General features: G+C 53.9%; 5 protein-coding genes across 5 annotated transcripts; 2 read left to right on the top strand and 3 right to left on the bottom strand.

Moving 5' to 3' along the window:
- Positions 1 to 454: 454 nt before the first annotated feature.
- B0T26DRAFT_657406 (uncharacterized protein) lies at positions 455 to 646 on the bottom strand (the record flags this gene model as incomplete). Its single annotated transcript, XM_060438782.1, has 1 exon — positions 455 to 646. The coding sequence occupies one exon, from the start codon at positions 644 to 646 to the stop codon at positions 455 to 457; it is 192 nt and encodes a 63-aa protein (XP_060290556.1).
- Positions 647 to 1279: 633 nt separating this feature from the next.
- B0T26DRAFT_657242 (amidase signature domain-containing protein) lies at positions 1280 to 3008 on the bottom strand (the record flags this gene model as incomplete). Its single annotated transcript, XM_060438767.1, has 3 exons — positions 1280 to 1436; positions 1498 to 2375; positions 2469 to 3008. The coding sequence occupies 3 exons, from the start codon at positions 3006 to 3008 to the stop codon at positions 1280 to 1282; spliced, it is 1575 nt and encodes a 524-aa protein (XP_060290557.1).
- Positions 3009 to 5464: 2456 nt separating this feature from the next.
- B0T26DRAFT_658147 (putative cytochrome P450) lies at positions 5465 to 7176 on the bottom strand (the record flags this gene model as incomplete). The annotated part of the gene is made up of 2 exons (XM_060438841.1): positions 5465 to 6890; positions 6971 to 7176. The coding sequence occupies 2 exons, from the start codon at positions 7174 to 7176 to the stop codon at positions 5465 to 5467; spliced, it is 1632 nt and encodes a 543-aa protein (XP_060290558.1).
- A 4004-nt stretch (positions 7177 to 11180) lies between these two features.
- B0T26DRAFT_681345 (uncharacterized protein) lies at positions 11181 to 11736 on the top strand (the record flags this gene model as incomplete). Its single annotated transcript, XM_060440629.1, has 3 exons — positions 11181 to 11183; positions 11258 to 11411; positions 11489 to 11736. 3 exons carry the CDS (start codon positions 11181 to 11183, stop codon positions 11734 to 11736), a joined length of 405 nt encoding a protein of 134 aa, XP_060290559.1.
- An 854-nt stretch (positions 11737 to 12590) lies between these two features.
- B0T26DRAFT_732305 (uncharacterized protein) lies at positions 12591 to 13682 on the top strand. The gene is made up of 2 exons (XM_060443104.1): positions 12591 to 13001; positions 13054 to 13682. Exons 1-2 carry the CDS (start codon positions 12885 to 12887, stop codon positions 13249 to 13251), a joined length of 315 nt encoding a protein of 104 aa, XP_060290560.1. The 5' UTR covers positions 12591 to 12884; the 3' UTR covers positions 13252 to 13682.
- The last annotated feature ends 113 nt before the right edge of the window (positions 13683 to 13795 follow it).

Genomic DNA, 13795 nt, shown 5'->3' on the forward strand with positions numbered 1-13795 from the left:
GCACTGTGTCGGTCTTCACTGTCGATTATCAGCTTCAAATCACTCCGCTGTTAGAATTCTACCTTGTCTTACGAAAAGACTTGACCACACTCATACCACTTGCCACCGTGTTGGCCTTGCTCCGCCTTCCAAGTCACAGACAGCCGCTCCAGCTTCCCAAAACTGCCCAAATGCCTAATCCTTGTTGTCTTTAGACGATGGAGTCCCTGTTTCCTGGCTCAAGAACCCTCGGTCATCTGTCCCAACCATGCCAACTTAATTATCTAATTACCTCTTCCGCAACTGTTTCGGCTTTCCTACCGCAAAATCAAACTGCCACGCCAGCGTCGTGATCTCCGATGGCCCCCAAAGCCATCAGACCCGAACTGGATGACACAGTAATCCACGGGGTAGCCACAGTAGCGGCCCCTCCGCGCTAGCTCTCGTGGCCCGGGAGCCAGGCGAAGCTGTCCGCCTAATGCGGATGCAACACAAACTCGTCCTCCTCAACGCCACAGAACCGCATCTTCAGACTGTCACCCTCCGTCCTAATCTCAAGGAAGAAGGTCCCGACGGCGTTGTAGAACCGCCCCGTGTACGCGTCCAGCAGCCGGCTCGGCTCCCCGGCCGTGCGCCCGCTGGCGAGCGCCTTCTGGAGACCCGCCATGAAACCCCGCATCTCTTCCGTGCTACGCCGGGATCGCCCCAAGATGCGCTGCTAGATGCTAGCGTCGGTGTCTCCTCTAAAGAGCGTCTCGATGAGCAGCTCGGCGATGGAGCGCGGGTTGTTGTTTGTGATGCTAGCAGCACCGAAATCGAGCTCATAGTTCCCCGCCTCCATGTATGCCGCGTAGAGCACGAGCAGGTCTGCGACGGAGCTGCGCGCGCCGCCCGCCGCAGCCATGAGACTTATATTCATGAATGTGCCATCCGTCTTGTCTTCGTTTTAACTGTATGAAAGAGTCTACCTCTAGAGTCTACCTCTTAATAACTGCAGAGACTACCTAACCAGTTACCTTGGTCAACTTTCCTAAAAATTCTCACCCGGGGGAGCCCCAAAAGGTTTTGTATGTACAAGTGTCCGCCATGCTTGCTATCATATTACTGCAGCGTGGGGAATCCAGCGCGTCGCCCACGGGATCAACCTCGCAGGGACTGCACCAGCAGTTAATCGCAGGGACTGCACCAGAAGTTAATCAGCCGCACCATTCCCCCAACATCAGTTACTTATACTCAGCATGAATGTGCAGGTAATTTGCCTAGTGGTGGTAATATCAAGTCCCGTTTCACTAGGATATCCTTAGTCTTCTTTAGGCGCAAAAACACCAGGGAGCTCCGTCTGGGGGACCAGGAACGGCTTGCCCGCAAGCCGGACCTTGGTCTGCTCCTCCAGGCAGCGGGCCACCCGGAGCAGCTCGCCCTCGCCATATTGGCGGCCAAAAATGAAGAGGCCGAACCTAAAGCGCGAGTTGATTAGAAAGAAGAGACAAAAAACAATCAGCCTTCTACCACACTCACGGTAGTCCAGGCGCGGCCGTAACGAGGCCCGACTTGGGACACACGACCACTTCGGTGTCGTCGGGATAAAACCCCAGGGGCACGACCAGCTGCGGGTTCCCGCCGATGGCGGCAAAGTCGGACAAGGCCCACGAGTTGGTGGGCGTGATGAACACGTCGCAGAGGTAGCCGCGGAGGGCGCTCTCGAGCCCGTCCTTGCCGCGCAGGCGCTCCCGGAAGGCCTGCATTTTGCCGTAGGCATCGGCGTCGAAGTTCGTGCGGTCGGCCGCCTCCTCCATGGCGGCCACGTTGCGGTGCGGGTAGTCCTCGCGGGGGTTCTGCTTGATGGCCTCGATGAGCTTGTGCAGGCTGTCGATGTTGCCTAGGCTGTCGATGTTGCCGAGCGCGTCCGTTGTCGAGTGCACGGCCAGCGACCCGAGATATTCGTCCATGCTGGCCCGGAAGTCTTGGTTGAGCACGAGGTCCTTGTCGCGCTGCGACAGCTGCGTATACTCGTCTAGCCCGCCCAGGTGCACAGGTTCGGTGGTGCGGGTCGAGTGCCATTCGAGCACCCGAACGGCTTCTCGGAACGCTGCCATCTTGGCCGGATGCCCGGCCTCGGTGGGGTCGTGGATCACACCGGTGGTCACGCCCTGCAGAAATTGCAGATTGGTGTCGCCGTCGTAGCCCGAGAGGTACTCTCGCGAGTAGTCTGGTGGTGGGGGGTCGGCTAGGGCGGTCAAGATGTGAACAACGCCGCGGACGCATCGTGCGATGGGCCCAACGACATCCTGCTGGTGCGAAACGGGGATGAGGCCGGCCGACGGCAGCAGACCCGTGGTCGGCTTCAGGCCGACAACGCAGTTTCTCTCGGACGGATTCACGATGCTGAAAATCGTCTGCCATGATTCACAATCGGGCGGGATTGGGTTAGCATTGCACTCGAATCTACTCGACGGACCGATAACTTGTTGCCAACAAAAGGGGCGTACCTGAGTCCCAATGCTGGCCGCACAGAGCCCCAGCGACACGGCAACGCCCGAGCCGCTGCTGCTGCCCGACACTTTCTGATTTTCATAGTATGGTCCGGTAACCTGACCGCCCCGGGGACTCCAGCCCGTGCTGCCGTTGGTGGAGCGGAAGCCCGAGAACTCGGCCAGGTTCGCCTTGCCGAGGATGACGGCTCCGGCCGCGCGCAGCCTTTCCACGATGTCTGCCTCCTTGCGTGGCTTCGATCCCAGGAGCACATAGGACCCTGCCGTCGACTCGGTGCCGTCAAGCGTGGGGATGTTGTCTTTGAGTAAGAAGGGAATCCCGTGGAGGATTCCCCGGGGCCCCGAGGCTTTGAGCTCTCGATCCAGAACATTAGCAACAGTCTCGGCCTCCGGGGTCGTCTCGATGACGGCGTTGAACTTGTCGTCCACCTCTTTGATCCTCGCTTTGTAGGCCTTGACAAGGTCGACGCAGCTGAACTCTCCACGGTCGAGGCCCGAGCGGAGGTCATCGATAGTAGCGTGAATTAGCTGCAACATCGTAAAGGTAGCCTTATGTGTGAGGATGCTAAAGTCGCGGGCCTCTGACAGTGTGAGCCGTGGTTGGTGGTTTGATCGGAGTCGAAGCAAGGTGCAGGACACGAACAAGAACAAGAACAAGAACAAGAACAAGAACAAGAACAAGGACAAGGACAAGAACAAGAACAAGACCAGGAACAGGCCAATATAATTTATACCAGAACAACTGTCCAATTCGAGTTCGACGTGCGTTGCACGCCTTGATTAGTTAGCAAACACAGTCATTTTCACACAAACACAATAAACACCGGATGCCACTCCATGAAACATGCTATCGTGCTCCAGGGGGAAGGTCATGCGTGACGTGATCAAAACACCTCGTGCCTGCCATCTTTCAATCTGTGTCTGGAAGTTGCTACCAAAACCTAGCCAAGTGCCTTTCTAAACACTAGGCAGTCCCTTTAGTGCATGCGCCAAATCAACACGGCATTTCAACTGGTCTCTGTAACACAGTCTGAAAGCCCAAAACTCCAGCCTTTTTATACGTGTCTTTACTTTTCCATTGCGGCGGGATTGGCACGGCGCAAACAATGGGAGAAAGCAACCAGGGGCGAAACTTTTCTTAATGTATTTCTACACTGCTCACGTCGACACTCAACGAACTCAAATCAGAAATAACAATGCAGCTGCCACGGGTGGCGAAATGGACAGCCTGCGGGCGATACTGCGACTTGCCTCACTGCCTACCTGCCTTCCCCTATACAAAAATCTCAGAGTCCCGCAATACTAGATCGAGTAACCAGAGAACAATCCAGACGAACGCACGCACAGGGGAGTCAAATTGAGTTGCGAAACCACTTTAATGCAATACAAGACAATAGCCGCAATCATGTCCCAACGATTCACATCTGTTTTGGAAATCGCAACTCCTATTCGCTAAAAACCTAATGAAAAGAACAAAATTACCAATCAAGGCCGGGCGAAACCTGACCGAAGCAGAGCCCGCAAAAGCGAGCTCCTGTGCGAGTCTTTAGTCAGTGCGAGGCCAACGATCAAGTAAGCCGATCCGCGACTCGTCATATACAGAACCCTGGGTGGCTAGTTAGGTAGGTAGGCAGACATCCATATGGTTTGAAAAAGATAAATAAAACCCCTAATTAAAACCCGGTTGTAATTAACCAATTACTTAACTAGAATTCCCGGCGAGTCACGTCCCCATGTGTCTATAATCCCACAACCAGACATTCCGGAAGGGTTCGACATCTTTGACAGTGCTGGCCCCGCGCTCTTCCTCGGCCCCAGCTGCATTCTTGTTCGCCGGGCTACTGCTACTACTGCCGTTCGACGCTCCAAGGGCCACGGTGCCCGCGGGCGGTGCTGCACCCTCCGTCTGGCTCATCATGACCAGGGCCGTTGCGGCTTTGGCTTCGAGGCTTGAGGCGGCGTGGATCTAATAACTAATTAATTAGCCGGCCAAGCCGCTCCCCGGCTGCTCTCAATTAGCATTCTCGGAGCGGCGCTAGCGGTGGTCGGTTCGTTAGTCACTTTGACTTACCGTGGAATTTCTGGCGCGCGCGGCCGAGCTATCTGCAAGCCCGCCGACGCGACGACCAGAAGAAGGCTGTTTCCTGTCCTGGCCACTTCCGCTGTCCAGGGCGCTCGATTTCGGCTTCTTGGCCATTTGCGGTGGCTGACTGGCGGATAGTGTTTTTTTTTCGGTCAGAGCAAGAGCGACAAAGCCAACCAGGCGACTTGGAAGCAGGAGAAAATAATGACCGATCTGTCTATAAGATTTGCGAGTGTAATACCCCTCGCGGGATTGATAGACATTGTTTTGACGTCGAGTTGTGAGGGGAGAACACACCCGATCGCTCGCGGGCGCTCTATTTCTAATTAATATGCAGCGCCAGACAGGCAGCCAGCCATGCAGCTTGCGAGACGATGCGCTTCACATTGGCTCACATGGCGTCAAAACTCTTGACTGGTTCTGTCAGGCGACAGTCCCTGCGAAACACGTAGGAAGGTTGGGCGATTACATGCAAATAGTTGAGGGGGGGTTTAGGGTTTAGGGTTTAGGTTTTGGGTTTTGGGTTTTAGGGTTTGGGGTTTGGGGTTTGATAGGGCACTCTGGAGGTGTGTGGCGACTGGATAAAGTGAAATCGAAATGCAATTTGAGCTAGTGTAGACTGAAGCCGTTGAACAAGTTGACACTGAAAAGCGCTGAATAGTAGGAGGCACGTAATATATATTGACTATATAACCAGTCTATGAAACAATCTTCTAGCAGACCAACACTCAAGCTTGAAAAGGCGTCGAGTCTCGCGGCTGATTTCTCCTTTATGAGCTGCTTGCTTGGTTTGCTGGCAATCAAGGCTGTACCACCGCCATCATTGGGATGAAAGTGATGAGTGAGTCGCAGTGCGGCTTCTGCATCGTGATCGATTCCGTTTCAAATCCAACAATTCACACAGCACCCATCAGCCCCCTAGCTCGGCGTTGTCCTCAGTAACCATGGCAAAGATCTTGTCTGATTTGCGGAGTCCGATATCCCACCTGACGCCCTCCATGCCCGGACGTGTCCGGACGTCGACCTGGACGTCGTAGTCGGGCTCCATGATGACCGACGCCACATTGGTGTTTGTCGTCGTGGGGAGCTTCCAGCCATTATCCCCAACGGGCTTCATGTCGAACCTCGCGATAAAGACGGCCACGAGGGCGAGGATCTCGTTGGTGGCAAAGTGCCTGCCGGGGCACAGCGTCTTGCCGCCGCCAAAGGCGCGGAAGCACACGTCGCCGCGCGGGCGGTGCTGCTTCTCGTCGACCAGGAAGCGCCGGGGGTAGAATTCGTCGACGTTGACACCCCATAGGCTCGAGTCCTGATGCATGACGCGGCTCGGCATCTGCAGCATCGCGCCCTTCTTCAGCAGCCACGCCCCGAGGTGCGTGTCCTCCATGACCTCACGCACCGACGTGCCCATGGTGCGGTACCGCAGCACCTCTTGGTATGCCGACAGCAGCAGCGGACAGCTGTCTTTGAGGGTGGCAATGTCGAGCGCTTTGACCGTGGTCTGTCCGTAGTCGTCTGCGGTGCTGGTCTCGGTGCACGCGTCAATCTCGGCCCGGATATCCTCCAACAGACTTCCATCGTCATAAGAGTGCAGCAAAAGCAGCGTCCACAGGGCCGCCGGCGTCGTGTTCAGCAAGATGGCCATGGACCCGCCTACCTCAAAGCGGGCAATGTCCTCGAGCGGCACGCCGTGATCTGCGGAGACTTGATAGCGGTTCCGGGCCAGTGCGGAGCCTTTCTCCACACCGCCAGCCAAGTAGTATGCCTCAAAAGCTTTGGCCACCTTGTTCCGTGCTGCCACGGGCTTGCGGCAGGTGATGGACGGTAGAATGCCAACCAGTATCGTCATCAAGCCCTTTTCGAAGTCCCAGAAGGCTTCGGCGACAGCGGGGTCGTCGTACGGGTTCAGGGGCCCGTAGACTGACCGCGTGGTGGCTGTCGTGATGGCATCGCGGAGCCAGGCGTAGAGCCCGAGCTGGCGAGACTGCGTGTTGGATGTGGACTGCAAAATCTCGAGCAACTTTGCAATCTCGCTGATCATGACGCGGTTCATGTCGTCGAGTTGGTCCCCGGGCTTGAGGGCAGCGCGCATAGCCGTGTACGACTGCGTCGTGAGACCATGGTCGCCGTAGTCGCCGTTGACGTTGATCTGCATTAGAGCCTGCGCCTCGGGACTTGTACCACAGATTTTGGCGGCGAACTTGGCCTCGATGGGCGGGAAGGCCAGCACGCGGTGCTGCTTCTGGACCGCCTGCACCAGCTCGGGCGATGTCACGACGTACATCTTCTGGCCCGGTAGCGGCACGGTGAATATTGGTGCGCCACGCATCTGCCGGCTGTTGCAGGTCGGTTAGCATACGTAGGAGAGATAGGCCGAAAAGGGGAAGACCATAATAACACAATAATTAACACATACCTGAGCTCGACATAGTAGTTGAATGAGGTCCGCGCCATGCCGACAATGTGGCCGATGACGGGGATTGCCTGGGGCGCCGCCGGCGGCTCACGACCGTCGTGGGCAAACATGTTTCGAGCGAACAAGTAGACAAGACTAGCAGCCCCGATTATCAAGACCACAACCGGGAGAGCATAGTCGGCGGCGGCGGTCGACGACAAGGCCATGGCGGGCGGCACAAAAAACACCTAATTAAAAGAGACAATCAATGCAGAAGTACAGTCTCGCAGCGACAAACGAATTTGAAACATGGAGAGAGAGAGAGAGAGAGAGAGAGAGCCATGTTCCCAAGTCTAGTTTGGTCGACGAGGTCATGTTATTCTTCTGTTGCCTGTTGGTTCGGTTGATTTGGACCAACTACTGACGCGACTGGTATCCTCTTCTAGCGCAGGATCTGTGCGACCAGGGAGTTCCCATCACCTGCAAGGGCAAAATGTAGACCCACTCTGGCTTACATAGCCCCCCGGCACCAACCAACCAGGTTCAAAAAGACCCTCAAAACCCTAACCCTTAGTGCGACTATGTAATAACCATGGCAATGACTTTCTTAAGCTGCCCTGGATTTAATACTACTATCCAGATGTTTTTTCTCATGCTATGGAGGATAACTAACTTGCAGTCTACTGGCCCAAGTCTAAGGGGTGCTGCGTGCAGAGGGACCAGCCGCCTGCCAGCTAAGGTTTTTTGTGCGGTGTGCGCGGGAGCTAAATCCTTGGCGCCTTCCGATGCGACTACTAAGGCGATTCGGCACCAGCCTCGCCAATCCAGCGCTTGCAACCCTGCAAGGTGCTGTGAAGTCTGACTGTACTCCGCAACTTTAATCGTCTGGTATAAAAAAGAAATTCATCCTTTCCAGTGCACTTCTCCGGCCAACAAACCTCAAGGAATAAATCCATTGGGTAAACCGCGCAGCCTTGCCCCACGCCTAGCAAAGCCAGCCCCAAAACAATTGGAATGGATCCCTTCCCGGTCAATCCCCCATGTCTGCATCCTCCTCAAGGCCCAACTTTTGCGATATATCTGCGCGACTGCTTCATCACGCTGAGGCGAATACCGTATGCACTCAAAAAGCTCGCAACCGACTAGTAGGGGTCAAGCCCAACGGAAATGCGATAAAGTCGTCACTACCGAGATCTTGCGGAGCAAAATAAGTGGAACACCCCTGCTAGTTGGTTGTGAGTTTTTTGAGTGTAAACGGTAGCCCAAGACAAATCTCTTTGGAAGGTGACTTCCGGGGGGGGTTCTGGTATTCTCATTCTCGGGAAACAAGGACTCATAAAATGAAGGGAAACCTTCAGACAAGATGCCGAGACCGACGAGCAATGACGCAAACTTAGTGCATCGCTAACAGAGAGGCTTCGCTGTTATGTCGGTCTCGCATTGGGGAAATAAATGAAATAGAACCAGAACAATATTACCTACCTAGCCCGTCCTCCACCGGCCCTCCATCGAGATATTGTATTTGCCAGAACTGGCCGAGCTCAGAGTGGTCTGTTGTATTTATTCGTGTTATGCATATGAAGGCGGGCGTGGAAATGGTAAATGATGCGCTTTTTGAGCGAGACATGATGCTTGCATCAAGCGTCAGAATTCGACATTTCAAAGGAGCATTGTTTTGCTAACAGCAACATATTGCCATCAAACCGGTTGAGAGGAGATGTCAGGTGATGGGTTGTGTCGGCAGGCCAAGTTCATGGATGTGGAATTGGACGATGCACTCGCTGGCGTGCAGAATGATGCATTGTGGATAAGTATTTCTGGACAGTTTGCACTTGTGCTGTGGTGGCAGGTGGCAACAATCAAGGAAAGAAAGGAAGGAAAGAAGGAAAAAGAAAACTCGACCCCATCTTCCTTTCGCTCTAGGTCCCATGGAAGATAAGGGGGTTTTTGGAGCAGAGGGGCTGTGAACACAACACAAGCTAGAACGGTTATTAATTACCCAAGAAACTATTTATACTTGAATGCCAATACGTAATCAGGCCGCGCGGGCAAGTACGTAGCAAGGCAGATACGACGGCGGGGACATGGCAACGGCAATGTCTTTTCCGGGCTAACGTCAGACCCAACGTCTCATCGAACCACTCGCCGCCGCTTTCGGTGCCATACACCCGACCTCGTCCCTGTGCTCTCGGGGGCGACATGCCGGACGTGCCGGAGCACAAAGTTCCCGGCTGCACATTCGCTGACTTTGCGGTCGGCTTGAATGCCAATGAGGACCTACACCATTCGACGGTAAACAATCAATCGATAGTGCTTGGAAACCCCTGCGAGACTCCCTGTCTCTGACCTCCTTTGAGATCTGCGATTAAGGGTTCACAGTGTTAATTATTACAAGGTATTTTTGGTGGTTTGACAGCTTATCTCAAGGCTCAATACCAGGTCCCATGAAAAGTCTCGAACTGAGACCCAGCTAAGTAGTGTCGGTTGATTATTCACCGTGGAATGTTGTAAATTGGCCTTGGGCCTGGCGTTGCATCTCACCGTGACATCAACAATGGCAACTCTGATTATAATCTGGAACTGGCTATGCAATGAGCACCGTCGCTCAGCTGGGGCAATAAGCCCACAATCGTGCGTGACACTTCAATATAGGTAGGGCATTGTTGTTGCCTGCCCAATTGAGAATTGTCAAATACAACACTGCATCATTTTAGGGCAAAAGAGTGCTGCTATTCGGAAGAAGGAAGAAAGTTCGGTATATCCTAGGTACCCTGCTTTATAGGGAAAATGAGGTCTTTGTTCTGGCCGGAAATGGTCAGCCGGGTCACGTGGCTCGGCTTCTTCCGACAAGAATGACCCTGACAGAGGGTAAGAGCCCCCCTGTGTAGCCCTATCGTGGGCCCGTGGCATTCATTGGGCTCGGATCTAATCTGATCTAATCGGATCGGAATCGCCAATAGCGGCTTTTGGCCCTTCCCTAGCTAGCCATCTGGGGGCGGGTGGCGCGTCTCCGTATCAACACCTCCACTGGGGAAATACATGCTAGCTTGGTACGTTACCTACTATTAGTATCTTTTAGGGAAATCTCGCTAATCACTAACTTTGCCACCTTCCTACGCTAACATGTATTACCCCGGAGGAGGTGAAGTCAGTCCACGCTACCCCCCACAAAAGCTTGACTAGATGACCTGACCCCACGTTGTTCACGAGTCATTACCGTGTTGGGTCGCTTGGGAATAGGGCGGAACTAACCCATGCCTGCCAAGGAAACCAACACCCTCTCAGGGGTTGGAAAGCCTGCAAGCCCCAGCGGGAGCCTTTACCACTCAAGCACATAATACAACAATTCAAATAATAATCTAAACAATCTCTCCCCTACCATGAAATCAACAACACACGCTACAGGCGAGGTGGTGGGATCTTTGAGCGGGGTTCGCCTTGTTAACCCAGAACTCGGGTTGTCCTCTCAAACCACTGTTCACTAAACATCCCTGCTCAGCCACATTCATTCGGTACGTAACTGGAGCCCCACAATGAGACGCCAGCATCGAAGAAACGACCACCTCAACTGCTCATGTCGTGGGCACTTCGGCAACGCTCCACCATGACCACAGCACTTCTCGACTGATTATACTGCGAGCCACCAGACTTTGAGATACGTTACCTTTTCTATGCGTTTAGAGGTGTTCGACCTGACGGGCATCTTTCGGTGTACCGCTTCTACTCAGCGAAGTTGGCTTTGAACTAGCCAGGGTCTTGGCCCACTTTTGACCAACTGTCCCTGCTTTGTTGGTGTAGTTGATCTCTTGCGCGTTCTCGCTTAGATAAGATCTCGTAGGTCATTTGATCGCGATTACCGAGAGTGTCCAGGCCAATAATAGAATAACAGAAAAGAAAAGGTGGGAGACATGGACCAGGGGCCCCGGCTAGTTCAAAGCCAACTTCCCTAAGCAGGAGCGGTAGCCTCCTTCGGGCTATGCGGACGCTATCAGCAGAGAATAGAGACAGCCCGTGGAGACGTCTTGGGCCTCGGGGCGGTCCATGATCTTGTCCACCTCTCCGCGCTCGACTGAGCAGGACAGGTCTCACCTGCCGTGTATAAAAAGGGCCCAACGGCGGCCCCAACATGGTCTGAATTCTTACCGCCATCCTCAACCGCACTTAATTGTCGCATCGTCTTCCATCGCTCACAGACAGCATTCGTCACTTCCGAGCCTTCAACAAGCCAAAAATGGTGCGTATAGGACTGCAGTGGCTCTTTAATCGTCTCATGTTGAGCCAGCTCTAACAAGGACACGCTTGTAGCAGCTCACCAGATTCACCATCGCCACCATTGGCCTTCTGGCCAGCATGGTCTCTGGCACGCCTGTCTCCGGCAATGACGTGGTTGTCAAGCGTGCCCCCAACTTTAACCTGGTCGGCTTCAACGCGGGCGACTGCACGGGCGGCGCCGATTTCGACGGTGAGCGGAGCTTCCCTCATACCTCTGCGTCGCTCTATATAGCATGGGTCACTGATTTATCCCTCTGCCTTGCACAGCGTCAGTCACCCCCGGACAATGCACGGAATTCACTCAAGCCAATCTCGGCGCCATTGCCATCACGGGTCAAGAGGAATGCGTGCTCAAGTTTTGGGAGGACTCTGGATGCACGGGCCAGGCCGTCACCTGGTTTGTCGCCGCGAACAGGCTCACTAACTACATTCCCGTTGCCGACTACAACGGCGTCTTCACCCTCGGGAGCGGCGCGAGGAGCGTGATAGCCAACTGCGCCACCAATATTGCCTAAGCAAACACACTGGCAAGCCAAACCGCATGCATGCCTGTCGCATTGCCTGGCAAAAAAGCGCGCCTACACAGTTCTCGAGCCCCGGATCGCGGCCCGAGCATGCGGAGCGCTCTGGGAGGTAGTTGGGATTGAAAAATAAAAACCCTGTCCGGACTCGGAGTACGTTGGGCGCTCAAAGGGGAAGGATAGGTGCATATAAACGGCGATAGAAAAGAATACGGACATCTGATTGTACCATCTCTGTTGCCGTTGCTATTGTCGTCGCCGTCGCCGTCGCCGTCGTGCAATTTTCGTGTGCTTTCGTAAAAGTTTCAGTCTAATAACTTACCTAGTTCATTGACTAGCGCGCTGCGCGGCTGCGAAAAAGTAGGTGTGGTGTGGACAGAAGCTAATCCCACTTCAAGAGTTTGTTCAAAAGGTCCGCAACCACAAAGAGCCACACCTGAGGTTAAAGACTTCCCATTCCCACCTCCTCCACCCTCTTGACAACTTCTCAACCAGCATCCCCAGTCTCTTGATTTGGAGGACTATCGGGCATGGTGTAACGGTAGCCCCGGGTTCGATTCCCGGTATCCGAATCTCATTATTCTTTTGCTCGAGAGGATGCACTAGAGAATGCACTTATTTTTTATTTTGCAAAGCGACACATCGCCCGGCTCCACAAGTCATAACATTGAAGCTACCCATTCGTTCTTTCCATCTCACCGAAACGGTTGCAGGTAGCTAAAAAGTTTTGGCGACTTCATCAGCAAATATGCACCAGTCAAACACTTTCGCCAAGAATTGCAAATCATATATTCGCAAATACGTACGTAATTCAGCATCGATCCTCCGCCTCAACAGACAATGCGAACAGTGCCGGTGTGGGGCGAATGTCTGCCCACATTTCCACCGCGCAATCAGAACATCAGGAGACGGGAGAGTGACGTCTTTCATCACCCCACGCGGCTGGCCGAGACCGATCGCCAGCAAATATGACGACAACCTGATAATCATCGGCATGTCATCGCAGAGAGATGCGGCCACATGGACAATAAGAACGTGTGCATCCGCCCCCGGCCAAATTTTTTGCTTCCCTCTTCATTCTGCTCAAAACACCGTCCTCTATCTTGCTCACTATACTATACCACCAATACCGCCTGCCCACCATGCCGAAGAGTCACGAGCACCCTCCCAGAAAACACCTGCACAACCCGACGGGCTACACAGACGAGGCCGCCGAAGAGTGCCACGACCTCATTGACAGGGCCGAGCACGAAGCCCACGTAAACATGCCCACCTCGCGGAATCCCTCCGCAACATGCTAACATGCTGCAGCTCTTTGATGACAACGGCCCCATGAGCGGTCCGTCGGGGGAAAAGAACATGTCGAATGACAGCAGCAGCAGCAGCATGCCCAAGAAGAAGCCCGGTCTCGAGAGCAGCAGCAGTGAGGCAAAGAGCAGCTCCTCCATCGGCGAGAAAATGGAGGGCATGAAAGACAACATGAAGGAATCAATGCACATGAACAAGTGAGGGCATTGGGAACTGCGCCCGGGTATCTAGGCTTTATATAGTCGCTTACGTGGATGTATCATCGAAAAGCAAAACACTAATGGATCTTTGTATGTCTGCACGATCGGAATATGTACAGTGCATTGTCGTGTCAAACGGTCGCCACGAGGGAAAATCTGTCGCCAATTGCCCACCCATCGGACTGAGGATCGATATAGCAATAATTGTCCGAATGTGAATATTTTCGTGTTGGTTCTGGGATTCTCCAGCATTTGATGTAACTAGCGATCATTTCCTGGTATAGGCGGGAAGTCTTCAACTGTTGGCATTTCCAATTGAGTTATCCGTACACGCAGAAATGCCAAGGGCCCATGCCGATTTCCGCTCACGGCTCTGGGCTTCCAGGTTGGACTTCAGGTAGTTATAATTAAAGTATAGTAGCCTGATTATTATTCAAGGTCGGGGATACGCCCGCGCACCTCCTAACCGTACATAGCTAGGCGATCGGATCTGTGGGGGGCCACCTCGCACTCCCCGGCGTGACTCACATCGAGCTGACGTAAGT

Source organism: Lasiosphaeria miniovina, assembly GCF_030549165.1.
Source record: "Lasiosphaeria miniovina strain SMH2392-1A chromosome Unknown B0T26scaffold_8, whole genome shotgun sequence".
Classification (NCBI taxonomy): Eukaryota; Fungi; Ascomycota; class Sordariomycetes; order Sordariales; family Lasiosphaeriaceae; genus Lasiosphaeria; species Lasiosphaeria miniovina.

Bases quoted from the DNA above. Each gene is read 5' to 3' on its own strand.
- B0T26DRAFT_732305 (XM_060443104.1), top strand. From the start codon at position 12,885: ATGCCGAAGAGTCACGAGCACCCTCCCAGAAAACACCTGCACAACCCG. The intron at 13,002-13,053 runs GTAAACATGCCC...AACATGCTGCAG, and splicing joins GGGCCGAGCACGAAGCCCAC to CTCTTTGATGACAACGGCCC.